The sequence below is a fragment of the Geotrypetes seraphini genome, chromosome 7 (assembly GCF_902459505.1).
Source record: "Geotrypetes seraphini chromosome 7, aGeoSer1.1, whole genome shotgun sequence".
In the NCBI taxonomy this organism is placed as follows: domain Eukaryota; kingdom Metazoa; phylum Chordata; class Amphibia; order Gymnophiona; family Dermophiidae; genus Geotrypetes; species Geotrypetes seraphini.
Window position 1 is genome coordinate 46,019,882 of NC_047090.1, and position 26,536 is coordinate 46,046,417.

General features: G+C 42.5%; 2 protein-coding genes across 8 annotated transcripts in view; one reads left to right on the forward strand and one right to left on the reverse strand.

Moving 5' to 3' along the window:
- LRTM2 (leucine rich repeats and transmembrane domains 2) overlaps window positions 1-9,684 on the forward strand; it is a 32,369-nt gene extending 22,685 nt beyond the window's left edge. The window contains exons 2-3 of the mRNA XM_033951435.1: window positions 886-1,476; window positions 9,233-9,684. Coding sequence (XP_033807326.1) covers window positions 886-1,476; window positions 9,233-9,684 — 1,043 coding nt within the window. The remainder of the gene's footprint in view (window positions 1-885; window positions 1,477-9,232) is intronic.
- The window catches only part of CACNA2D4 (calcium voltage-gated channel auxiliary subunit alpha2delta 4), a 577,533-nt gene that overhangs the window by 224,429 nt on the left and 326,568 nt on the right, over window positions 1-26,536 (reverse strand). The gene's annotated exons all lie outside the window — the stretch shown is intronic.

Below are 26,536 nucleotides of genomic sequence, written 5' to 3' on the forward strand. Positions count from 1 at the left end.
TTAGGGAAAAAGTTAAGTTTACAGTAAAATGTGGACGGTTACAACCCCCCAAACCCCCCATAACGCCGGCGCGATCTCTATTAAGTAAATTGGGGGGGGCTCCCCAACAAAACCCCCCGGCGGATCCCCTAAAAACTGTAATTTTCTTTGGCGCACATCTCCATCTTGCGCTCAGTTGTCGGCGCGCGCCTTTGTCTTTCGCGGGGTTGTCTATGAACCGTGGTAGAAGGCCCAGAGCACTAAATGATCCTATGCTCATAGGAATTTTATGAGCATTAGAGCATTTAGTGCTCCGGACTGCAGCAGAAATATCTCCCATGGCTTAGGAAAAGAGGAGGGGGGAGGGGTGTTTGTGTGTAAATATCCATTTTTTGGCCCACTAAAAAGTTAACTGGTTAGGCCAGTATTTAGTGCTGAGCAGTTAAGTTTTTAGGGGTTAATGACAAAACTGCTAGTTAAAGAAACAGGGAAACATGACGGCACATAAAGGCCAAATGGCTCATCCAATCGGTTATAAATTTGCATTTCTATGTTAATGAATCCCTTTATTTGCAACACTAGCCCTTTCATTTTATAACAGGTCGCCTAAAGTTTGACAACTATATTGCACATAAATTATAGAATAGTAACATTTTTTGAGTGACTGTAACACAAGCAGGACATACAGTATATACTGTACAGTGGCATAGTAAGGGGGAGGATAGATCACCCAGGGTGCCATCTTCACGAGGACGCTATTTCTTCTTCTCCTCTCTGCCCCCCGTGTACCTCTTGAAACATTTGCCGGCGCAAGATGCATCTTCCACCTGCTGCTCGCGGCAGCTTTGACTCCTTTCTGATGTCACTTCCTGCATCATAACACACTCTCTCTCTCTTTCTCCACAGTTCTTACATGCTGGTTGTCTTTGTGTGCCGCAGAGACACTACTTACTTGCCCGTCTTCCTGCACGTGCAACAGCAGCAGCTTAGAAGTGGACTGCAGTGGTCTAGGCCTTACCATAATTCCTTCAGACATTCCCCTGGACACTCAGACCCTCCTCCTCTTGAACAATAAACTGACTACACTGACGGGATCTGTATTTGCTAATCTTTCTGCTCTGCACTATCTGGATCTTTCTCACAACTTTCTGGATCTGTTGCCTCAGGATGTCTTCAGAGACCTGGCAAACCTGACGGATCTCCATCTGAGAAACAACAGTATAAGAGCCTTGGAGAAATCACTTCTACAGAGGACAGTTCTTCTACGTAGGCTTGACCTGTCTATCAATGGCCTCTCTCAGCTGCCCGCAGGTGTTTTTGATGACCTCACTGCCCTCCATTTGCTTTCCCTCAGATCAAACCGGCTACAAAATTTGGACAGGGAAACTTTTGAACCCTTGGTCAGACTACAAAAGCTGCAACTGGGAGATAATCCCTGGGAATGTGACTGCAACCTCAGAGATTTCAAGCACTGGATGGAATGGTTCTCTTATCGAGGTAAGCATTAAGATAAACTTATTACAGAGGTGGACCAGTGGCAGATGCAGATTCTCCCAAACAAACACCCAGTCAGAATGGCTTTGAAACAAAAATAAAGGTTTTATTCAGGCCACCGGCCAGATAAGTTTCAACCCTTTGGTAATAGTTTTGGTATATTCCAAAAGCAGGAATCTGTAAATACATTTAATCAATAGCCCAGGGTTTTCTGCTTTGGGTATAGTCTTTAAATCCAAAAATATAGACTGACCTCACATTCAGACAGGAAACCCAAACATGGATTGTGGCCAACAAATTATGAGTCACTCAGAGACGTGAAACTCTACAAGGAGAGAACGCTCACCCCTTGAAGATATACCAGAGTTTACCTTCCAGTCATTGCAACTGTTTCAATGCTGGTCACGCTCCATGTTGGATTCCAGAGTGAATAAATAAATAAATAAATAAATAATGGTTACAATCTTGCAGTCTTCTGTGTGAATATACTTTCTTGCTATTTTCTTATTTCTTATTTCACAAACATCAAGAGCTATAAGGGTTTTGAAACTTAGCTCAGCTTGACTTTTGACAAATGGAGGGGTCTCTACGTGGCCCCGTTTCGATTCCTTCCTCAGGAGACCCGAAACATGACTTGCAGTAGTAATCAATAGTTCAAAACTTATATGCTTTTAAACTCCGTGATGAAACTGTATCTAAAAAATAAAGTGTAACAACAAGCCGATGGTGAGGTGAGGTGTCACTATCCACCCCGCGGCAAAACTGAAACATACTTTTACAGGCTGCTACATGAAGGGGGGTTGATACATACCACCCGAGAGACGCTGTCAGTGTACACAAAAATTTCTTAACTGCCAGAAAGAAGCACAGCGGCACCTACCCTTTTGAATGGAAAAAGTAGGAGGAGCTTCCTAAATGTCAGAGATGTAACTGACGTCATGATCCGTAGCAGATCGATCTTATTTAGAATATATCAAAATACTGTTAAAGCTGAGAAATGGCGTAAAAAACTGAGGTATGAATTAAAAAAACTGAAGTATGAATTAAAAACTGGAAGGACTGTAAAAATGAAACTTTCCTGATAAAAAGATATTCACAGAAAAGCGATCCATTCCATTTCACTATTCAATCCGTTGGGGTGCAATGTGATCAGAGTGAAAATCCATTTCTGCTCCTGTTTCCAAAGTATGTGAGACACATCTCCCCCTCTAGTTAACTCGATGACATTGAGTATGGAAAATGTAAGATCTGTGGTTTCATGTTGGTATTCTATCCAGTGCTGAACCAGAGGAGCCTCTTTGACCCGGGTGCGAATCCTACTCATATGTTCTCCTATTCGGGTCTTAATGCTGCGGGTGGTGCATCCCACATACAATAAATGACATGGGCACTGGATGACATACACCACTTGTTTGGAGTCGCAATCTGTTGGTGGGCACCGAATCTTGCTCAGTCCGTTGCAATGCATGGCCATTTGCTGTAATGTAACACTGTGCTTGCACATCTTACAGTGCCCACATGGGGTATGCTGCCCTAATATTCTTACTGGTGGATGTTTAATAAATTGAGAATGGACCAACTGCTGCTTAAGATTGCGCTGTTTAGAAAATGCAAACCTGGGTGTATGTTGAAATTCCTGATGATATTGCATGATGCCCCAGTGCTTCTTAATGATTCTCTTAATGTCAAATGCTCGAACAGAGTAGGGGAGGACACATACTAGAGTATCCTCTTCTTGTGTGGAAGATGGATTCAGAAGCAACGATCTATTTGCATAAAGTCCCCTCTTGTATGCTTTTTTAACCACTGGAGGAGGATACCCTCTTTGTATAAAACGTGTTTTCATATCCTGAGCTTTAGAGACATAATCCTGAACAGTGGTGCAAAATCTCCGAAGGCGTAAAAACTGCCCCACCGGAATGTTGTTTCTCAAATGCCTAGGGTGAAAACTGCTGTACTCCAAGAGGTTGTTCCTGTCAGTGGATTTTCGAAAGATAGTGGTGGAAAACCTTCCTTGGTGTAAACTTATCTGAATGTCCAAAAATGACACCTGTCTCGAATCTGTGCACATGATGAATTGTAAGTTACTGTCACAGGAATTTAGCCACTCCAAAAACTTGGGAAGATCAGTGGGTGGTCCTATCCATACTGCCAGAACATCATCTATGTAGCGTTTCCAAAAGAGAAAATCCTTCCAATACGTAGATGTATATAAGAAAGTGTTTTCAAATTTAGACACATACAAGCACGCCACAGACGGGGCCATTTTAGCCCCCATGGCTGTACCTTTAATCTGTTTATAGTATCTCGTGTCAAACTGAAAGTAATTCATGCTCAATGTTATATGTGCCAATTGAGATAAAAATTCTATTCTACTTTGTGATAAATCCATTGTTGATAATTCATTTTTAATAATTGTTACTGCTGCATCTTGTGGAACATTGGTATAGAGAGCTGATATGTCTAAGGTAAGAAGTGTAGCATATGGAGGTATATCTTGATACTCAGCCAAAATGTTAATCATGTTGGCTGAATCCTGTACATATGATTGAGCTAAAAAGACCCTGTCCTTGAGATACATGTCAAGTATAGTGGATAAAGGTTCCAAGATGGAACCTATACCCGAAACAATAGGTCTACCTGGGGGGTTTTGGAGAGATTTATGAATTTTTGGGACAAAGTATATCACAGGGATGCGTGGATTTTTGCATGAAAGAAATTTAAATTCTTTGTCTGTAATAATCCCTGACTCAGCCGCACTGACTAGGAGTTGGGAAATTACATCCTGTATATGAAGGGTGTGGTCTTCCTGTAAAGGGGTATAGTAATTCTGGTCTGAAAGTTGTCGTTCTGCTTCTGTCACATAAAAATCTGTGTCCAGAAGTACCACCCCACCTCCTTTGTCCGCTGGTCTGATAACTATGCTGTGATCGTTAATAAGAGATTGCAGAGCATCATGTTGTGCCCTAGAAAGATTATATTGTGTTTTAAGAAAATCTTGTTCTAGGGTACAAATGTCTCTTAATACCAAATTTTCAAACGTTTGGATATGTGAATCCACTGTTCCGGGAGGACACCATGTCGATTTAATCTTTAAAGTATTATCACTGGCAGGTGATACTATCTCCAAAGGATCTTCCTTAAAAAAGAAATGTTTCAATTTACTTTTCCTTATAAACTTGAACATGGAAACCCTGGTGTCGAATTTGTGGTATGAATTAGTGGGCACAAAAGACAATCCTTTGTTCAACACAGACAACTTCGCCACATTTAATGTTCTGTGGGACAGGTTAAATACATTAGATGTTAGGGTTGAGTCTTGCTTTGTTTTGTCCTGACCGGTCTGCGTACGTTTGGTACTGGAGCCCCTTGAAAATGGACTGACTGGGTTTGTTTGGAGCTAGATGGAGCTGTTTTGTCATCGTCTGAGGAGTCAGAAGAGGTATATGTGTATGTGGGTCGTTTTTTACCTTTATTGCTGTTGGATTTGTCCATCCATGAATAGACAAATCCTTTAGCATAATCTAGCTCATCGCGTCGTAATTTTTTAATCTTGGTCTTACGTAAATCTTCCCGAAACGCATTTATTTTGAGATTGAGCTCTGTTAATTTGTGATCATATTCATCTGTACTACTTGAAGAGGGTATCCTCCTCCAGTGGTTAAAAAAGCATACAAGAGGGGACTTTATGCAAATAGATCGTTGCTTCTGAATCCATCTTCCACACAAGAAGAGGATACTCTAGTATGTGTCCTCCCCTACTCTGTTCGGGCATTTGACATTAAGACAATCATTAAGAAGCACTGGGGCATCATGCAATATCATCAGGAATTTCAACATACACCCAGGTTTGCATTTTCTAAACAGCGCAATCTTAAGCAGCAGTTGGTCCATTCTCAATTTATTAAACATCCACCAGTAAGAATATTAGGGCAGCATACCCCATGTGGGCACTGTAAGATGTGCAAGCACAGTGTTACATTACAGCAAATGGCCATGTATTGCAACGGACTGAGCAAGATTCGGTGCCCACCAACAGATTGCGACTCCAAACAAGTGGTGTATGTCATCCAGTGCCCATGTCATTTATTGTATGTGGGATGCACCACCCGCAGCATTAAGACCCGAATAGGAGAACATATGAGTAGGATTCACACCCGGGTCAAAGAGGCTCCTCTGGTTCAGCACTGGATAGAATACCAACATGAAACCACAGATCTTACATTTTCCATACTCAATGTCATCGAGTTAACTAGAGGGGGAGATGTGTCTCACATACTTTGGAAACAGGAGCAGAAATGGATTTTCACTCTGAACACATTGCACCCCAACGGACTGAATAGTGAAATGGAATGGATCACTTTTCTGTGAATATCTTTTTATCAGGAAAGTTTCATTTTTACAGTCCTTCCAGTTTTTAATTCATACTTCAGTTTTTTTAATTCATACCTCAGTTTTTTACGCCATTTCTCAGCTTTAACAGTATTTTGATATATTCTAAATAAGATCGATCTGCTACGGATCATGACGTCAGTTACATCTCTGACATTTAGGAAGCTCCTCCCACTTTTTCCATTCAAAAGGGTAGGTGCCGCTGTGCTTCTTTCTGGCAGTTAAGAAATTTTTGTGTACACTGACAGCGTCTCTCCGGTGGTATGTATCAACCCCCCTTCATGTAGCAGCCTGTAAAAGTATGTTTCAGTTTTGCCGCGGGGTGGATAGTGACACCTCACCTCACCATCGGCTTGTTGTTACACTTTATTTTTTAGATACAGTTTCATCACGGAGTTTAAAAGCATATAAGTTTTGAACTATTGATTACTACTGCAAGTCATGTTTCGGGTCTCCTGAGGAAGGAATCGAAACGGGGCCACGTAGAGACCCCTCCATTTGTCAAAAGTCAAACTGAGTTAAGTTTCAAAACCCTTATAGCTCTTGATGTTTGTGAAATAAGAAATAAGAAAATAGCAAGAAAGTATATTCACACAGAAGACTGCAAGATTGTAACCATTATTTATTTATTTATTCACTTTGGAATCCAACATGGAGCGTGACCAGCATTGAAACAGTTGCAATGACTGGAAGGTAAACTCTGGTATATCTTCAAGGGGTGAGCGTTCTCTCCTTGTAGAGTTTCACGTCTCTGAGTGACTCATAATTTGTTGGCCACAATCCATGTTTGGGTTTCCTGTCTGAATGTGAGGTCAGTCTATATTTTTGGATTTAAGCACTTTTCTGGCTTCCATGGTATCTTACCAAATAATACCCCTGAGATTTCTGAAGGAAATTGGGTATAGTCTTTGCAGAAACAAATATTTTTATAAATCCCCAATCTCCAGCTTGAGGCACTGGCATGGACAAAAAGTTAGAAAATAAAACAGCAACAAAAACTCAAAAGAGATTAGCAGTGTTCAATTTAAGCTAGGCTGAATAGATTTCATTAACTTGGCACATACCATCCGTTAACAGTCTTAGGTTGGAGACAAACTGAGTTTAGCAGTTCCTTAGGAGATTGGATAACGCTTATTGCAGATTCACAAGAAAGTTTCTCAACCTATAACACAGACTTGTAACTTCCAGCTTGCAACTCCAGCTCTGTTTGCAGTAGCCGTGTGAAAACTGCACTGAACTAGTCTCAGCTGAACGCAGCACAGCAATCAGCCACAACAGAGAGCAACAGGATACTGACAAAATCTAAAATGATTCCACTGCTCAGTAACTTTTCTTCCAAAATAAAGGATGGTGCAAACACACACAGTAAACCCACAATCATATAACAGTGAGCAGGAAGGTTTAAGGAAATCTTCAGCTGGTTCTTGCCACTCTGATATGCCTGTACTGATCTCCATAGCTTCAGGCTGTGGGAGACTGACTCTGGACAGAGAGGAAATTCACTTGCCTCTTGCATATCCCAGTCATCAGGAAAATCTCTGGTAGGGCATTCATGCTGGACTTTAGCTGGGCTCCTGAGCTGTCTCTGCCCAGACCAGTTCTCCTTGCCCTGACTCCAGCTTCCTTCCTTGTCTGCAGCTTCCTGGGTTCTCCAGCTTTCTGGTTCCTGTCTCTCCCCTCTCCGTCTGACTTCCTGTACTCTGAGCTGGCTTTTCAGGAGCTCTAAACCATGCCCCCTAGGCCAGGGTGGGAAAACAGGCTTAGGCATAACACAATGCAGGGCAGAGTTCCTTCCCATACATCAGCAGCCTTATGCCTTAAAGGGACAGGACTACATACTAGAGAATGACACAGTGGTTGTTACCCACAGCTAACCCGTCAAAACGATGAGGAAGGGAAAATGTGCTCACTGCGGGTACGGGATCAAGGCCATCCACCGCCCCGTGGAGCGGTGAATGGCCTTGTCCCCGCAGTTAAGGGAGGGAACGCGCGTGGTCATCAATCGTGCGTGGCCCCCTCCCTTCTTCCTACCTACCCGAATCTATCTATCTCCCTCTTACCTTCGCGGCACGTTTTGAGTAACTTCTTCACAAAGCTGTTGGAGCCTGCAAGCAGTAGCTTGCCTTTGTGGGCAGAAGCTTCTCCTCTGATGCAATTTTATGTGTGGGTCTAAAAGGCCCCCCCCCCCCCCTTTTAGACCCACACATAAAATTTAGGTGCAGATCTGATGCCTAAATTTACCTCCCCCTCCCCGGGTTGTAAGAAATGTGCAGGCCATGGGTGGGTGTTCCTTTAAGTTTTATTCATAATTATAGAATAAGGACATCCGTGCCTAAATTTAGGCAAAGGCATTTCCACCATGATTTCACCGGTGCAAATAGCTGAACCTAAATTTGCTACTATTACTACTAGTAATCATTTATAGTGCTACTAGACATATGTAGTGCTGTAAACTCCTCCCCCCCGTCCCCCATATTCAATGGTAACACAATTGGTTAAGGGCTGCTTGGCCAGCTATTCACTCATATTCAGCAGGAGATAGTTGTCTATCCCCCGCTGAATATCCAGTTCACTGGACTGGCCAGTGACCAGCTATGTCACACGACATAGTTGGTCACCGTCAGCTAAGGCACGTAGATAGATAGACCCGCCCTAAAAGGCAAGTGTATCTTTGGCCACTAGGTCTTAGCTAGCCAGTCGACGAACATCAGCTTGGCCGGCTAAGTCCACGGCGGCAAACTTTGTCCCAAATACTCAATGCCAGTGGCTGGATACAGCCCCAGCATTGAATATCCAGGATTGCCGCAGACCACAGGAGGTAGCCGGGCTGGCTCCCATGGTTTCAATATCAGGCCCATTATATGAAGGTACTTTTTCTGTCCCTTGTGGACTCACAATCTAAGGTGGTTTTTTTTGGTGGTTCCAAGGCATAAGCGCTATTCTAAAATCACCACCTAACTAAGCACAGCTTATAGAATAGTGCTTTTTTCAGTGCCGATTTTTTTAGGTATCATATATAGAATTCAACTCTAATAGTGCACACTTTTCACAAAAAGGGTACATGGGACAGGGTGGGGAACATTGCTCATCTAAGGAAAAAAAAAGCCCAAAGTGAACATTCACATAAACAACATGGGACATAACACAAAACACCTGTAAAATGTACTCTTAAATGCTTATGTTTATGTAAGAAAGAGTGAAAAAGGAATTGGCACAAGAGGAGAGAAAGTAGAAAGGCAGCATGAGCAAATATTAGAGAAAGATAATGCTGACTTTATTCCTGCCCTCTACCTACAACGTGAGGTGTAAGAATTGCTTGTCATTCATATTTCTCTCTCTCTCTCTTTTTAAAAATCTGTTTGCACAGGAGGGAAGATTGATGGTTTGGAATGCACACTTCCCAAAGAGTTGCGAGGAAAAGATATGCGAATGGTCCCTATGGAAATGTTCAACTACTGTTCTCAAGTAGAAGATGAAAATGGGTCATCTTCGGTCGATCAAACAGGCACACCATGCGCTAAGGATAGACCACCACTGCTTTCTGAACCCAAGGCAGAACCTGAACCAGAATCAAGCACGGAGTGTTCCCAGAAACAGAGATACCGTCCTGTGAGTGTCCGACGAGCCATTGGCACAGTGATTATAGCCGGGGTGGTGTGTGGCATAGTGTGCATTATGATGGTAGTGGCAGCTGCTTATGGTTGCATCTACGCCTCTCTTATGGCAAAGTACCACCGGGAGCTGAAGAGGAGGCAGCCATTAATGGGGGACACAGAAGGGGAACATGAGGAACAGAAGCAAATCTCCTCAGTTGCATGAACCTCTAGGGGGTGATACAGAATAAAACACATCTCTATAAAAAGAAATAGGCCATTAGACTTCATGGAACTCTTCTTCATTTTTTTTCCTACCTAGAAACACTTCATTTCTCAACTCTTCTCATCTTTACTGACAGATAACCTTGTGTTCCCCTCTTGCATTTCAGCTTCACAGCATAGTCTACAGTCACTTTATGCTCACCTATTTCTCCAAGTAAGTGAAAGACACCAACCCAGCAAAAATGCTCCAATCGTCCATCTAGCCTGGTATCTTGTTTCCAACAGTGGCCAATCCAGGCAGACTTGTACGGTCTGTGTCTGTGTATGGCCGTTTGGTGGAGGATGGGCAGGGGAGGGCTTCAATGGCTGGGAGGGTGTAGATGGGCTGGAGTAAGTCTTAACAGAGATTTCAGCAGTTGGAACCCAAGCACAGTACCGGGTAAAGCTTTGGATTCTTGGCCAGAAATAGCTAAGAAGAAAAAATTAAAAAAAAAATTTAAATTGAATCAGGTTGGGCAGACTGGATGGACCATTCAGGTCTTTATCTGCCGTCATCTACTATGTTACTATGTTAAGTACTAGGCAGAAATCCAAATAGTAGCAAGATTCCATGTTACAGATCTCAGGGCAAGCAGTGGCTTCCTCCATGTCTGTCTCAATAATAGACTATATACTTTCCCTCCAGGAACTGGTCCTAATCTTTTTTAAACCTAGTACTTAAGAATTATGGGGGCAATACTCCAACAGGGTGCCTCTATTCAGCCACCCCAGTAACAGAGTAAGAGCTTATTCTATATGGAAACTTGGGCACCTGAGAATAGTTTTTTTTCTGTATTTTGTTTAAAGCTTCAGAAATGGGTTTCAGGATTCTCAGCATATCATTAGCTTTTCTTTTAAACCCAATGCTGAGAATTTTGGCCAGAAGAGTGACATCAATTTTCTCTCAATTTTGTTCACAAACTGTCATCAGAATAGATCAGTTCTTTGATATACTGCTCAAAACAGTCCACTACTGAGTTCCTAATATGTATACTTTGCATACAGAATTCTCAATATGTATACTTTGGAGGAAAGGTGGGAGAGGGGAAAGACATTTAAATACCAACGTAACATAAATACGTCTGAGGCGAGTTACATTACATTACATTGGTGTCTTCTGTCCCGCCAATACCTTTCAGTTCTAGCGGTTTACAACAAGAGTTGGCCTGGGCATTTCCAGGGAGAGTACATGGTTAATAGATGTAGTATGCATCAGGATCTGTAGAGGGTCAATCAGGTTTAGTTAGATCATTTGACAAATTTCTTGAACAGAAAAGTTTTAAGTTGTTTCCTGAATGTTTTGTAGTTTGGCATCATAGTCAGCAGATTGGAGAGGCGGTGGTCTAGTTTTGCTGCTCTGGTGGCTAATAGTCCATCATATATTTTTTTTGCTCTATATACCTTTGATTGGGGGATGGGTAAAGTGTGCATGAGTTCTCCTTGTTCTGGATGTGTTTTTCCTGATTAGGCAGTTGCTCAGATAACTTGATCCATTTCCATTTAGGGCTTTCAATAGGGTACAGTAGAATTTGTATTGTATGCGTGCTTGTACTGGGAGCCAGTGTGAATCTCGGAAGGCGGTGGTAATATGGTCATATTTTTTCAGTGAGTAAATCAGTCTAAGAGCTGTATTTTGGACTTGCAATTGTTTTAGCATGTTGGTTGGGCATGACAGGTATAGGATGTTACAGTAGTCCAGGAGTCCTAGGATTAGCGCTTGTACCAAGAGTTTGAATTGTTCGTTGTTGAAGTATTTTCAGATTAGAATGAGAAGGCATATGATGAAGTTAAGAGGCTCAAGAGTAATCTAAGGAAATACTTTTTTACAGAAAGGGTGGTAGATGTATAGGGTTCATAGCCAAAATCGCGTGAGACAACGGCGCGCAGACAACTGAGCGCAAGGTTGACGGCGCGCCGAAGAAAAGCACTATTTTAAAGGGTTCCGATGGGGGGTGTTGGTGGGGAACCCCCCTATTTTACTTAACAGACATCGCACTGGCGTTGTGGGTGGTTTGGGTGGTTGTAACCCCCCTCATTATACTTGAAACCAAACTTTTTGCCTGTTTTTTAGGGAAAAAGTTCAGTTTTAAGTATAATGTGGGGGGTTACAACCCCCCAAACCCCCCACAACGCCAGCGCAATGTCTGTTAAGTACACCCCCCATCAGAGCTCTTTAAAATAGTGCTTTTCTTCGGCGCGCCATCAACCTTGCGCTCAGTTGTCTGCGCTCAGTTGTCGGCACGCCATTGTCTCGCGCGATTTAGTCCCGTCACCGATGTGTAGAATAGTCCCCCGGTAGAGATGGTAGAGACAAAGATTGTGTCTGAGTTCAAGAAAGCATGGGACAGGCACGTGAGATCCCTCAAGGAGAGGATGAGATAGTGGATGTTGGGGAAGGGCAGACTGGATGGCCATTTGGCCTTTATCTGCCGTCATGCTTCTTTGTTTCTATATTGAATATTAGTATATATTTCAGTGCCCCCCCTTACACCTGACATAGACCTGGCATAAATCGAGGTCCTAATGAAATAGGCACGCAAGTAACTTACAGTATTCTGTAAGCTGCCCACCTGTCTGCCCTACTTATGGCCTGCCTAAATGAGCGCCCTCCTTACAAATATATGCAATGCCATTTGAGCACTTACTTGTAGAATACCAATTAGGCATCCAAATGTCACTATTCCATATATTCAGACACATAGCTAGTGAGTAAATGTAAGCAATTTGTTATAGAATTGTCCTTTGCCCACAATAAATCCCAATCAATCAGTGTTCCTTAGAGATCTTCTATCACAGGTGCCATGGTGCCATGTTTCTTCAGCCACAGCTGCTACAGACATGCCTCTCACCCTCTTTTACTCTTTTTCTATCTGCTTACCACCTCAACAAACTACACTGCTAATTTTACCCATCTTAATGAAGCAAAGCAGTCGCTAAGGTTGCTGCAGAAAAAATAAAACACATGATACAGACAAGGTATCAGAGTCACTCTGGTACTTATTGTCCTCAGTTCTAAATTTCCACTGAGGCAGCTAGATAGATATCATCTTTTTGTAATCCTGTACAAATTAAGTGGCTGGTGCAGTGTCAACATTTGCTCAGATCATCCTTGTCCATAGTTCTATACAGAAATCACCTGATTTAGTTGGTTGCTTGCCTTCTCCCATCTCATAAGGCAGCAGGCACAAGACCAGAACCTTTATAGAGCTACATGATCTCTCAGAGTGGGGTGAAAAATTATCATGAGAAGCCACTGATGTACAATCTGAGGATCTGAGATGAAAAGGTGCAAAATGTATGTTATAAGGAACAAGGAAATGCCAGTGTACTAATAAGAAAAGAGGTTTTGAATCTGAAATCCTGAGTTGATGAACTGCCTCATATCACTCTTTCTACTGTTACCCCGTCCCTATTCCCCACCAATTCCCATAATCCATTCCATTGACCTCATTTAGGGCTTGATTTACTAAGGTTTCTTCTTTCTTCTTCTTGTTTTCGGGGGTGGGGGTGGCTGGGAAGGTAAACCAGGTCTTTGGCTAGGAATAGAATTGACTTTAAAACATCAAAGGACTACAAAACCGACTACATAACCTTGGCCTACAGAAGGACAACAAATGTGTTACAAGTAATGCTTCTTAAGCACACAAAATTAAGACATGTTTAATCCAGATCTCCAAAATTTGTTAATTCAACAACTGCTGAACTAGTTTTGTTGATACGGGCCTTTGAAGGCTAATGGCCAGTGGAAAAGCTAATCTCAGTGTCAGTCCCACTCTCAACCCTGCAGCTACTACATTATTTTTGCTTAAAGTGAAATTTTGAGCAACATTTTAAGCTAGTCTAATAAAGAGTACAACTTCAACATATCTGTTGACGTTAACTGTTTCTTAACTAGGCCTATTTTCTACCACTGCATTCTTTAGACTGTTTGGGCATTTTGGAATATTTGAACTCTTAAGGGGATATATTTTTTTTCTCCCACAATGAGAACTATGGACATTGTCCACATATGTTATCCTGTTGGGAAAAACAGAACAGTTATGGGTTGTTCATCAAAATCTTAAACTAAACTACTATCCTGTGCTGATCAGGTTGGATGCACACTCTCTGTTAAAAGAATTGCCTACGATACCACACCAGACTGTGAAACCATACTTGAAGTGAACTATACATAGCATTTTTCAGACATTATATTTATAGATCTATATTTATTTAGATGGTGAGTATCAATGTAAACCATAAGAACATGGCACAAGTTGAAAAAGTGTGTGTGTGTTTAAGAGAGTGTAAGTTCATCTCTAAAAATTTCACTGCAGCCCTATGAGACTGGTTTGCAAGTTTGTGCTTTGTTTCCTTGAATTTCTTCTCACTTTATTTCAAAGTTTTCATGGGGAATAAGATGGATCTCAGGACCTAAAAGATACAGAGGACGTCATTGCTATGCAAATCAAAATATGCATGGTCAGCTTAAAGATGGAGTGATGGCAGTGACATGTATGAGACTTACAAAGGATTCTTTGTTAGTAATCTTGAGACTAAGAAAGGGAGAGACAGAGGTGTCACCTGTTGATGAAACATTTTGATCAGGAGATGTACACTTGAAAAATTAGGGTTTTTCTGTGACCTCAAACTTGTGTGCACTTGAAACATGACTCCAGTGATACCAGTGATACTGGTTTGATCACCATGAGCAAGAGTTGCTGATGGTAGGGGTTGTCCATCTTCTGACTAGAAAGTATGCTACTGCAATGCTTGCATTAGATCAGTGGTCTCCAACATGTAGACCCCACAGTCCTCAAACAGTTGACTGAAATGCTCTTCAAATCCTATAAATTTGTTAATTTCAATCTTGCCCAATTGATATAGTAACTGCAAACAATCTCTTAAGTGTGTGCCTCAGGTGTTTCATTTATGGAAATTTGCTAGTGTTGACAATCCAAAATAAAGTGAGTTTTTAAAATACATCCTTGAAGTGATATAGAATCGATATTAGTATTCATTTTCAATATTTAATACTCAGTGTGAACAAGCAGGTTAAAGCAATTTACAAAATTAGTTGTATGTGTAAGCTTGAAATCTTTTGGTGGCCCTCAGAACTTTCTGGTATTCACACTGCAGCTCTTTACATGAAAAGGTTGGAGACCACTGCACTAGAGTAAAGCATTAAAAGCACTAAGACCATTGGTGCAATAGGGAGGGGGGGGGTGGACCGCCCCAGGCACCGTCTTGATGGGGGAGCCGGCACTTTTCTGCCCCCCCCAATGCCACACTCGCACCCTCCCTTCTGCGCCCCCTTCCCCGGTACCTTTTAAAATCTTTGCCAGCATGAGTAACTATGCTGGCATGCTTCTCGCGCCAGCCTGGCTCCCTCTGAAATCAGTTCTGGGTCGCAGGGCCAGGAAGTGACATCAGAAGGAAAGCCAACGCCAGCACGAGCAGCAGGCTGGAGAAGGTGCTCTTGCTGGCGAAGATTTAAAGAGTTACAGGGGGAAAGGGAGGGTGCGAGTGTGGCATGGGTGATGACTACTCTCACTATGCCACTGACCAAGACTATGGTTTAAATCCTCTTAAGCAGGACAGTGGCATAAAGAAAGTCACAATTTGTAAAGAAGCACACAGAAGCTGCCTATATTATCATACCCCATCAGAACCTCAAAGCTGCTTGAACAAGTGCCGTCTCAGTAAGATCTCCTTATACCCGAGATTATTATTGTCTTGCTCTTAATTTTAACTATGAAATTGCTCCTTACCCTAGGCTTAGTATTAATGGGCTATATAAATTCAGGAGGGGGACACATGACTCTAAATTATCTTATCACAGTTCACTAGTCAACTCACAGAAAACCCAAACCACAAACACTCTACTGACTAGTCAATACCTCTCAGCAGTGGCATACCTAGGGTATGTGGCACCCGGGGCCCATCATTTTTTGACACCCCCCCCCCATGTAAAATTTTTTTTTTTTTTTTTGCAATAACCATGAAATGGAATAAATGGTCAGAATAGAAACAGGCAGTGAAAATTTTCTTTTATTGAACCTCATTTATGTAACCATTATTCCAAACATAACATAACATAAATTATGTCTGAATTGTCATGACATCAGAAGTACATATGGAGTAGTTGCAGGTGATGCTTGGGACAGTTCTGATTATGTTAGTTTGGTTTTATGTGTTTTTTGAATAGAAGGGTTTTTATTTCTTTTTTTAAGGTTTTGTAGTTTGTGGTCGAGGTCAATAGGTTGTAGAGTTGGGGGTCAAGTGTTGCAGCTCGAATGGCTAGGAGGTTGTCGAACTGTTTTTTTCTTTTGACGTTTTTGGTTGGAGGGTGTGTGAATGGTGCGTGAGTTCTCCTATGTCTGTTTGAAGTGGATTGAATTATTTAGCTGAAGAAATTAGTTACCCCCCCATTCCACACACATTAATTCTCTTCCATTTTTGTTCCCATTATAAAAAAACACTGATAAGTTCCCAGGAAAAAAATACATTAAAATAAGAAGTGAAAACAAAGGCCCCTACAGATGAGAACATAACATAAGAATAGCCTAACTGGGTCACACCAATGGTCCATCATGCCCAGTAGCCCATTCTCATGGTAGCCAATAGTGCTGCCCGATTCAGAGAAAAATATTTCATTCGATTCGATTCACCCTGTTGAATCGATTTTTCGATTAGATTCACTGTTAATGACACCGCTTTTTAAGTTTAAACAAAGTATAACAATAAATTTCACAACAACAATAAATTTCACAAAGTACTTAAAAAAAAAAAATCACATTTTTCCATTAAAGCAGTTCTGGAGACATTTGCTTGAACAGTCTTTTTTCCCAGTCCATAAGCAAGCAATATGAAAAAGATTTCCTTAATTATCTACTCAAACATTTTTGCTATTTACTTTCATTGTACCTAGACTATTATTCAGTAGAAAAAATTTAGTTTGTTCAATCAAGCAGAACATTCACTCATAGAAGTCCAATGTCCACACAGGATTTGATTGAACAAACCAAATTTTTTCTACTGAATAATAGTTTAGGTATACTGAATAGCAAAAATGTTAAAGCCACACAGAAAAGCAGTAAAAGTCAATAGGTTCTCCAAGTGGGAAAAACCTGATGTCTCAGCACTTGAGGAAAAGACCACGTAATAATGTTTATAAGATAAATCATATAAATGATTATACTGAAGCAGGGTGTCCTCAGCGTGAGAGGTAAGCGAGAGGAGAGAATTCTCCAGTGCTTTACACAATAAGGCTCCTCTGCCTGCAGTGCACACCATCATAGGACACCTCAGGTGTGCTCAAATTAATCAATGTGATAAATTAAACAGTGATAAACAATTGGTCAATCACAAGAGTGCAAGATCAAACAGGTTGTTCCCACTCAGAGAACCTATTGACTTTACTGCTTTTCTGTGTGAGTAGATAATTAAGCAAATTTCTGATAGCCTACAGAACTGATTCTCACCTTCCATCCCCAGCCCCCAAGACTTACCAGACCCCCCCTGCCGATGCATTTACTTACTGCCTGAACTGGATATTAAATCGTGGGGAAGAGAGGAGAAATGCGGGGAAAGAGCCAGCCAAAACTAGTATTTGTTGCTGCTGAGTGCACCAATCCAGGGCAAGCAGACGCTTCCCCCATGTCTTAATAACAGACAATGGACTTTTCCTCCAGGAATTTGTCCAAACCTTTCTTAAAACCAGCTACGCTATCTACTTTTAACATAACTTCTGGCCACTTCATTTTTAAGCTTAGATCTTTCCTTCCAAACAGAGACCTTGCTAGATGTCAAATACAGCACAAGGTAACTTCACATGGACTTAACTGTGCAGGAAATGAATCTCCTCATACACCCACCATATAGTGCAAAAATGTGCAAAGGTCTGTTTTTTTCTTTCGATCACTACATAGCCTATCTTACTCAAGCCTGTCCACCTAACTATAAAACCACATTTCTACCCCGCCCAAACAAAAAAGGGGGCGGTCTTGCTATTATATATCATTCCTCTATCCCCTTACAGGTAAATACCTCTAATTCTTTTTCTCAGGCTCCTATCGAATCACTTCATTTCTCTATTAAATCTTCCTCCACCCTTAATAATTCTCTGAACTTTCTTCTCATCTATCTACCTCCACCAATAACTAAAACCTCTCTCCTATCCCTTATTTCCACTATATCTGACTTCAATATTACCTATCCTGACTCTATAATCTTAGGAGATTTCAATATCTATTTTAATCTCCCTAAACATTATAATACTCTAGAACTATTAACTTCAATAACTGATTTATCACTATCACCTCTCATTCACTCACCCACTCATTCTGCTGGAAACACTCTAGATATGATCTTCTGTCCAACTAATTCGGTTCATCTTTTCCATAATTTCAATTACATTTCTATACCATGGTCCGATCATTCTTTGATCACTTGGCAATTTGATTATCCTATTCACTCAAATTACTCTCAACAATTAAGTAATTCCCCTTCCACACGCAATTTAAATAATATAACTCTTCCCGCTATTCAATCTTCATTCGATCTAAATATCAATGATTTTTCTTCTCTTTCTATTTCAGATCAATTTTCTAATTGGGAAATGTCTACAAAATCCCTATTAGACTTACTTGCGCCCAAACTATCTATACTAAATAAACCAACTCACAATTCTCCCTTCAAAAAAAAAAGCCAACCCTGGTTTAATGATAATTTGATCCTTCTTCGTCGACAGGTCCGTTCTGCCGAAAACAAATGGCGCAAAACTCATCATAACAATCATCTTCTATCTTTCAGAGAAAAAGCCCTTTATTATAAAATAACTATTCAGCAGACAAAAAAAGATTATTATTCCAAACTTATTTCTTCAACCCGAAATACATCCACACTCTTTCGCATAGCGCAGTCTCTATCAAAATATTCAAAAAAAAAACTCTCCCCTCCCGAATCAACTTTACCATCAGCCGATCAACTTTCCAATTTTTTTGACTCCAAAGTCAAAACAATTAGAACAAATCTAGGACCTTCTCTACCTACGTTCTCATCCCCAACTAACGATAATCTTACTTCTCTATCTTTTAGTACTTTTTCCAATTTCAAAGTCCCTTCATTAACTCATCTTCACACTATTCTTCAAACTATTAACTCCCCTAACAATATTATGGAATGCATTCCCCCACTATTGCTTAAAAAACATTTTTCTTTCTTTGGTCCCTTTCTACGAGAAATGATTTCCAAATCTTTCTCGGAATGCCTTGTTCCTATCGCATGGAAAACATCTTTAGTTTTTCCAAAACTCAAACAATATAATACAGATCCCTCCCTCCCTAACAACTACCGTCCTATTGCTAACTTACCATTAATTACTAAACTTACTGAAAAAATTATTCATTCCCAACTATCAGAATTTTTTGATCAAACTCATGCCCTACATCCATATCAAACCGGTTTTCGCACCTCTCATTCTACTGAACTATCACTACTTGGTCTTACTACAACCATACAATACTTTCATGATCACTTAAAATCCGTTATATTAATTTCTCTCGATTTATCAGCAGCCTTCGATACCATAGATCATTCCCTACTCTTGGCTAGACTTTCGGATTGTAATATCACAGGTCATGCTCTCCAATGGTTTATATCCTACTTTCACGACCGAAACTTTATAGTTTCTTCAAATAATCAAACTTCCTCTTCGGTAACTCAAACGTTTGGAGTACCCCAAGGTTCAATTCTGTCTCCTTTACTTTTTAACATCTTCTTATCCCCTCTTCTCTCTCTAGCCCAATCAATAGGATTTTCAATTTTCGCCTACGCAGACGATATACAGCTGCTCTATCCAATCAATACATCAAATCCTTCAGATATTATAGATCTAAATATCAAATTAGATATTCTAAGTGATTGGCTCCTTTCCAACAAACTCTCACTCAATATTGAAAAATCCTGTGGTCTTCTTCTCCCGATTAAAACTTCAGAATCACTACCAGGAACTATCTACATTAAATCTATCCCATTACTTATGAAAAATCATATAAAATTATTAGGTGTCATTTTTGACAGTACGCTTTCTTATCATGACCACATAAGTTCTGTCGTTAAAACCTGCTTCTTCAAATTACGTATCATCCGCTCTCTCAGTACTATTCTAAATACAGATTCAATTAACATTCTAATCCACTCATTAGTCATCTCACATTTAGACTATTGTAATTCCCTTCTTAATGGTCTGCCTCAAAAAGAAATTCGACGCTTACAACTCATACAACACACAGCAATCAAATTAATAAATAAAAAAGGCAAATTCGAACATGTCACTCCTCTCCTTAAGGAGGCTCATTGGCTCCCGATCACTCACCGTATAACTTATAAAATTATTCTCCTCTCTTTCAAAATTAAAAACTCTCACCTACCTTCATTTCTTGATAAATTATTAATACTCCAAAGTTCACCTCGTTCTTTAAGATCTACTGATCAAAAACTTCTCTATATACCATCCTTAAAAGAATCCTATTACACTAGCAAAACTAATTTCGCAATAACAGCACCCACCTTATGGAACTCTCTCCCTCAATATCTTCGCGATGAACTACAACTACCAAAATTTAAGGTCAATCTCAAAACTTTCCTTTTTCAAGATGCGTACGATAAATCCTAATCATAAAATAATAATATATTTTTATTTTTTTTTTTATTTTAGAGCAGTCCACCTTCTTTTTTATTATACCCCCACCCCTTATGTGTCGTCCCCTTTTCCCTCTATATCCTTTTTTCCTTCTACAATTATGTAACTTTTTCCCACCTCCCCATTTTTCCTCACTTTCTAGTTTGTCTGTAAATGTCATACGTGTTCATTCTAAATACTCTTTTACACTCTTTTTATTTCTCTCTATTCTATATTAAATTCTTTTTTAATTTTTAATTATTATATAATTGTAAACCGGTCAGATATTCATTTTATGATCGGGTTATTAAAAACTAATAAACTTGGAAACTTGGAAACTTGTTACAAACATATTCTGAAGGTCAATGCTAAGGTTGACAAAGTTTCCTTCCTTGGACCAGAAGGAGATACTGACAAACCACTGGAAGAGATTCTAAAACAACTACCCAGAAATAACACCCAAAGACCCACTCAGTGTGTGAACCAGTTGAGTGGAGTGGACTAACTGGGGGTGGAAATGGGCCCAGAGTTTGCTCAGCAGAATTTCCCAGACTACCTCTTCCTCTCAACACACTGACATGCTACCACCACCACCAACACTAGGAACACCTCACCAAGTATGCCAGCAATGCTTATAAACTTTATAAAACACATTATTATATTTTCTTATAAAGCATATATTTTAACTGAACTCAGCCTTGCCATTCACAAAAATAGAAAAGTTCCCATTTCAAGCTGTCTCATGTACACTTTTCAAATCTAACATATTGTAATCACACAACAGAAAATAAAATTATTTTTTCTACCTTTTGTTCTCTGATCAGTATTCAAATCTTGTTGGTCCCAGGCTCTTGTTGTCTTGCTTGCCAGGGTCTCCTTTCTCCGTGCTAACCATCCGTCTGCCATCTCTGTTCTCCCCTTCCGTTTCCCTTCCCTCTCCCGGAGATCTGGCATCTTTCCTTTTTTTTTGTCTCCATCCACAGATTCACCTTTTCTCAACTCCCCACCACCCCAGGATCCACCATCTCTCCCTTTCTGTTCCCAACTATCCTCCTATCCAGTATCTCTATCCCCCCTCCACACCATCCCCTGTTTCCAAGTTCTCTCCCTTTCTGTTCCTTCCCTCCCTAAATCCCATTATGCACCATCTCTCTCCCACTCCTCTGTTTTTAGACCCATTATTTCTAACCCCCAAAGTCTGGCATATGCACGTATCTTTGAACCCCCCCTTCCCTCTCTCCCTCTGTGTACTTTTACACCAGGACCCCCCTCCCCCGAAGGTCTGTCCCCCCTCCGAAGGGCTACACCCCACCCCTGAAGACCTGCACCCCCCCGAAGGACTTTACCTCCCACCCGAAGGTCTGTCCCCCTCTGAAGGCCTAAACCCCACCCCTGAAGGCCTGCACCCTCCCCGAAGGATTGTACCCCCCACCCGAAGGTCTGTCCCCCCCTGAAGGCCTGCACCCATCCCGAAGGCCTGCACCCACCCCGAATGCCTGCACCCACCCCGAAGGCCTGCACCCACCCCGAAGGCCTGCACCCCCGAAGGCCTGTCCCCCCCCTTGAAGGCCTGACCCCCCCTTGAAGGCCTGCCTGCTTGTCCCCCCTTGAAGCCCTATCCCCCCTTAAAGGTCTGCCTGTCCCACCCCCTTGTAGGCCTGTCCCCCCTTAAAGGTCTGCCTGTCCCACCCCCTTGTAGGCCTGTCCCCCCCTTGAAGGCCTGACCCCCCCTTGAAGGCCTGTCCCCCCCCTTGAAGGTTGGCACCCCCCCAAAGGCCTGCACCCCCTTGAAGGCCTGTCCCACCCCCTTGTAGGCCTGTCCCCCCCTTGAAGGCCTGCCTGCTTGTCCCCCCTTGAAGGCCTGTCCCCCCCTTTGAAGGCCTGCACCCCCCCTTGAAGGTTGGCACCCCCCCAAAGGCCTGCACCCCCTTGAAGGCCTGTCCCACCCCCTTGTAGGCCTGTCCCCCCCTTGAAGGCCTGCCTGCCTGTCCCCCCCCTTGAAGGCCTGTCCCCTCCCTTGAAGGCCTGCACCCCCTTGAAGGTCTGCACCCCCCCGAAGGCCTGCACCCCCCCGAAGGCCTGTCCCCCCACTTGAAGGCCTGCCTGCCTGTCCCCCCCTTGAAGGCCTGCACCCCCTTGAAGGTCTGCACCCCCCCCCCCCGAAGACCTGCACCCCCCCTTGAAGGCCTGCCTGCCTGCCTGTCACCCCCCCTCCCCCTTGAAAGTCTGCCCGCCCGCCCGCCCGCCCCACCCTGAAGGCCTGATGCCCCGACCCACCCCGAAGGACCATTCGCCCCCCTGGCCTCCCCGCACTACCTATGAAGCAGCCGCAGCAGGATCGCGACGTCAGCTATCTTTGCGCTGCTTAGGAGCTGCTTCCTGCGCCGCGGTCCCGCCCCCTCCTCTGACGTCAGAGGAGGGACGGGACCGCGGCGCAGGAAGCAGCGCCCAAGCAGCTGAGGGATTGCTGACGTCGCGATCCTGCTGCGGGCTGCTTCATAGGTGTGCTGGAAGGTCAGTGGGGCGAGCGGTCCTTCGGGCGTGGGGGGGGACTGAGCGGCAAGGCCGGGAACACCCCCTCAGGGCTGGTACCCGGGGCGGCCCCGCCCCCCCCGCCCCCCCCCTAGGTACGCCACTGCCTCTCAGACAGCCACTACACCATTAATAATCAGATACCCAAATAATACAAAGAAAGACAATTATTTGACAATACAGAAACAATAATTATAATATGTATATAGATGGTATAAATAGGTAAGATTCACATATATTTAGCTCATGTATTGTAACACCATTACTGGAGCTCATGTATTGTAACACCTTTATTGAAGCTCATACAAACCGCTCAGAATTGACTCCCCCGTCATTAGTAACAATATAGAAGCTTCCAAGAAACAATATATGGAAACCATCATAGCTATAAAAAGAAAACCAAACCCACATATATTACAAGAAATCCAAATTTATTACCAATTCCAACCTCACATCAATACACCCAGGAGAGACCCAAGACCACAGTCCCGTGCATCTATGTCAATACAAGATAAGTAGCCAACAAATTTCTTCTGCAAAATGAACTGATCTCCTCCAGAGATGTAGGGTTCACCTTTTTCACAAAAATATGGCTTAAAGAAAATAACTGTCCAGAACTCCCTCACCTCTGGCTCTTGGGCTATAAGATACTTCATACACGTAGACTAGACAAGCGTGGGGTTGGGCTTGCACTTGTAACCACATTAGACAATGCTACTCGACCTGGCTTACAATGCACGGCGTATAAACTATACAGTGAAACTGGTAAGTATCCCAGCACTATTGGTCTATTACTAATATACCACCCACCAGGACCATGGTCTCATACCTACCTTAAGCTTCAAGAAATCATTTCAAGGGGAGAGTGTGGCGCAGTGGTTAAAGCTACAGCCTACCCCACTGCTAACCCGGTCTTCGCGGCTGATTTCTTTTGCCGCTGAGCAGCAATGAGCGGGAGCACGCTTTGGCATTCCTGCTCGGCGGCTTCTTTGGCTCCCGCAAATTCTTGAATTGAATCGAATTATGCTGTGACACAAAGGAATCAAAGGAGATTGTGTGAGGAGTAATAGGGTGTCCCCAGAATCCCCAGGTATTCAGCCTAGGATCACGTTGAAGTCCAAAGAAGAAGATCTATAGGCTAAGATTCTAGGATCTGTGGGGGAGGGGTATACTGAGGGTAGGCAGCCATTGGACCTGCCTGTGTATTGTGACTATCTGGTTAAAACACAGCTAGGAACCAAGAGGGAACCTTGGGGAAATTGACAATAGGAAGCATTGAGGAAAAACCTCAACAATAAGCATGGGAGGAGCCAGAAGGAAACGGACAACAAGGGAGAGAGGGAAAGCTACAGCCTCAGCACCCTGGAGTTGTGGGTTCAAAGCCACGCTGCTCCTTGTGATCCTGGGCAAGTCACTTAATCCCCCATTGCCCCAGGTACGTTAGATAGATTGTGAGCCCGCCGGGACAGACAGGGAAAACTGCTTGAGTATCTGAATAAATGCATGTAAACCATTCTGAGCTCTCCTGGGAGAGTGGCATAGAAAATTGAATAAATAAATAGTGTGAAAAGTTTCAGCCTCTGATAACCAGAGCTACTATTGTGACATCATAATGCCTCATTCCACCAATAAGAGCCAACCTCATCAGAGATGTCACAATGGCTGGATTGTCCTATACTTGGCTCACTTTCACTACATTTTGATTTCTAGAGTGGCGCAGTGGTTAAAGCTACAGCCTCAGCACCCTGGGGTTGTGGGTTCAAAGCCATGCTGCTCCTTGTGACCCTGGGCAAGTCACTTAATCCCCCCATTGCCCCAGCTCTCGAAGAATTTATTTACCAGAACTCCCTAACATCACCTCATAACCTACTCCTAGGAGACATAAACCTCCATCTAGAAGATCACACCTCTAAACAAGTAATAAATTTACTCTCATACCTCAAAGCACTGAACTACCAGATCCTCAACCCCCAACCCACACACGAAAAAGACCACCAACTAGATGTCGTTGCTTACATGACCCAACACCCTCACAAACCCGAAATCCATATCTCAAATGGGGCCTGGCACCCCTCCCTCTGGTCAGATCACTATAAATACACCTTTAACATCAACTGGCCTCAACGCAATAACAAGCTACCTCCACCCAAAACCTCCTTCAAAGCATGCCAAAAAATCGAACCCTCCACATTCTGGGACAAAGCAGACCCCGTTATCACCAATATAGCCCCCAACGAATTCATACCCCAATGGCGAGCCATAAGCGAAACCATCCTGAATGAGCTAGCCCCAGAAAAATCAAAATTCAAAATCTGCAGACCATCAGATAAATGGTTTGACTCCGAACTTCACCAATCAAAAAAGCTCTGCAGACAACTAGAAAGAGAATGGAAAAAAAATAAGAGCTTAGAACACACCAAAACAGCATGGAGAAATCAAATTAACCAATACAAGACCAAACTCAAGGAAAAACGGAAAGCCTACTACTCCAAATTGATAGGCACAAAAACCCCAGACACAAAAAAGCTATTCAATCTAGTAAAGAACCTCACTGACACCAAACCTTACCTAGCTACTCAAGGAATCCACCCACCGACAGCCATCCAACTAGCAGACCATTTAAAAAACAAGATCACCTATATCAGAACCGCATTCATCAACACACACACCCATCTCGAAAAGATAACAACAAACCCCTCAACAGGTGAAGCCATCGTAGCAGACAGAAGCTGGTCCAACTTCCCAATCCTACTTTGGTCGGATATGAACCGACTCTACAATAAATACAGCCATGCTTCTAGCGACCTAAATAATTGCCCCACCTACCTGTTATCAAACGCTTCCACCACTTTCAAAGCCAACTTCATGCTATGGATTCAAACCACATTGGCAGAAAGCCAATTCCCTCAGGACCTAGGAGAGATCTTAATCACCCCAATCATGAAAGATCACAAAGGCCCCTCCAACTACAGACCTATCGCTTCAATACCGATATACGTTAAAATAACAGAAGGCCTAGTTGCACAATACCTCACCAACTACCTGGAAAACCACAACCTTCTTCACCCCTCACAATCAGGATTTCGAACCTACCACAGCACAGAAACATTACTTGTCTCCCTACTAGATACAGCCCGGCAACACATCAGTAAAGGAAAAAAGATGATGTTAATTCAACTTGACCTCTCCGCAGCATTTGACCTAGTTGACCACTCCTTATTACTACAGATACTTGACGCCATAGGGATCTCAGGTAAGGTCCACAATTGGTTTCAAGGATTCCTCAAATCAAGAACCTATAGTGTAAAGTCCAATGATATCAAATCAGAACCATGGTCCAATCCCTGCGGAGTTCCACAAGGATCACCTCTCTCACCTACGCTCTTCAACCTCTTTATTTCCTCCCTAGGAGCCACTTTAGACAACCTAAATGTTACATCCTTCAGCTACGCAGACGATATCACCATACTCCTCCCCTTCGACCCATCTGAGACCACCACCACAGATACAACCCTAGATACAGTGGAAAAATGGATGATGGACCACAAACTGAAACTAAACTCAGAAAAAACAAAATTCCTTTTGCTCGAAAAGGCCAAAACTCCTACCATCACAGAAC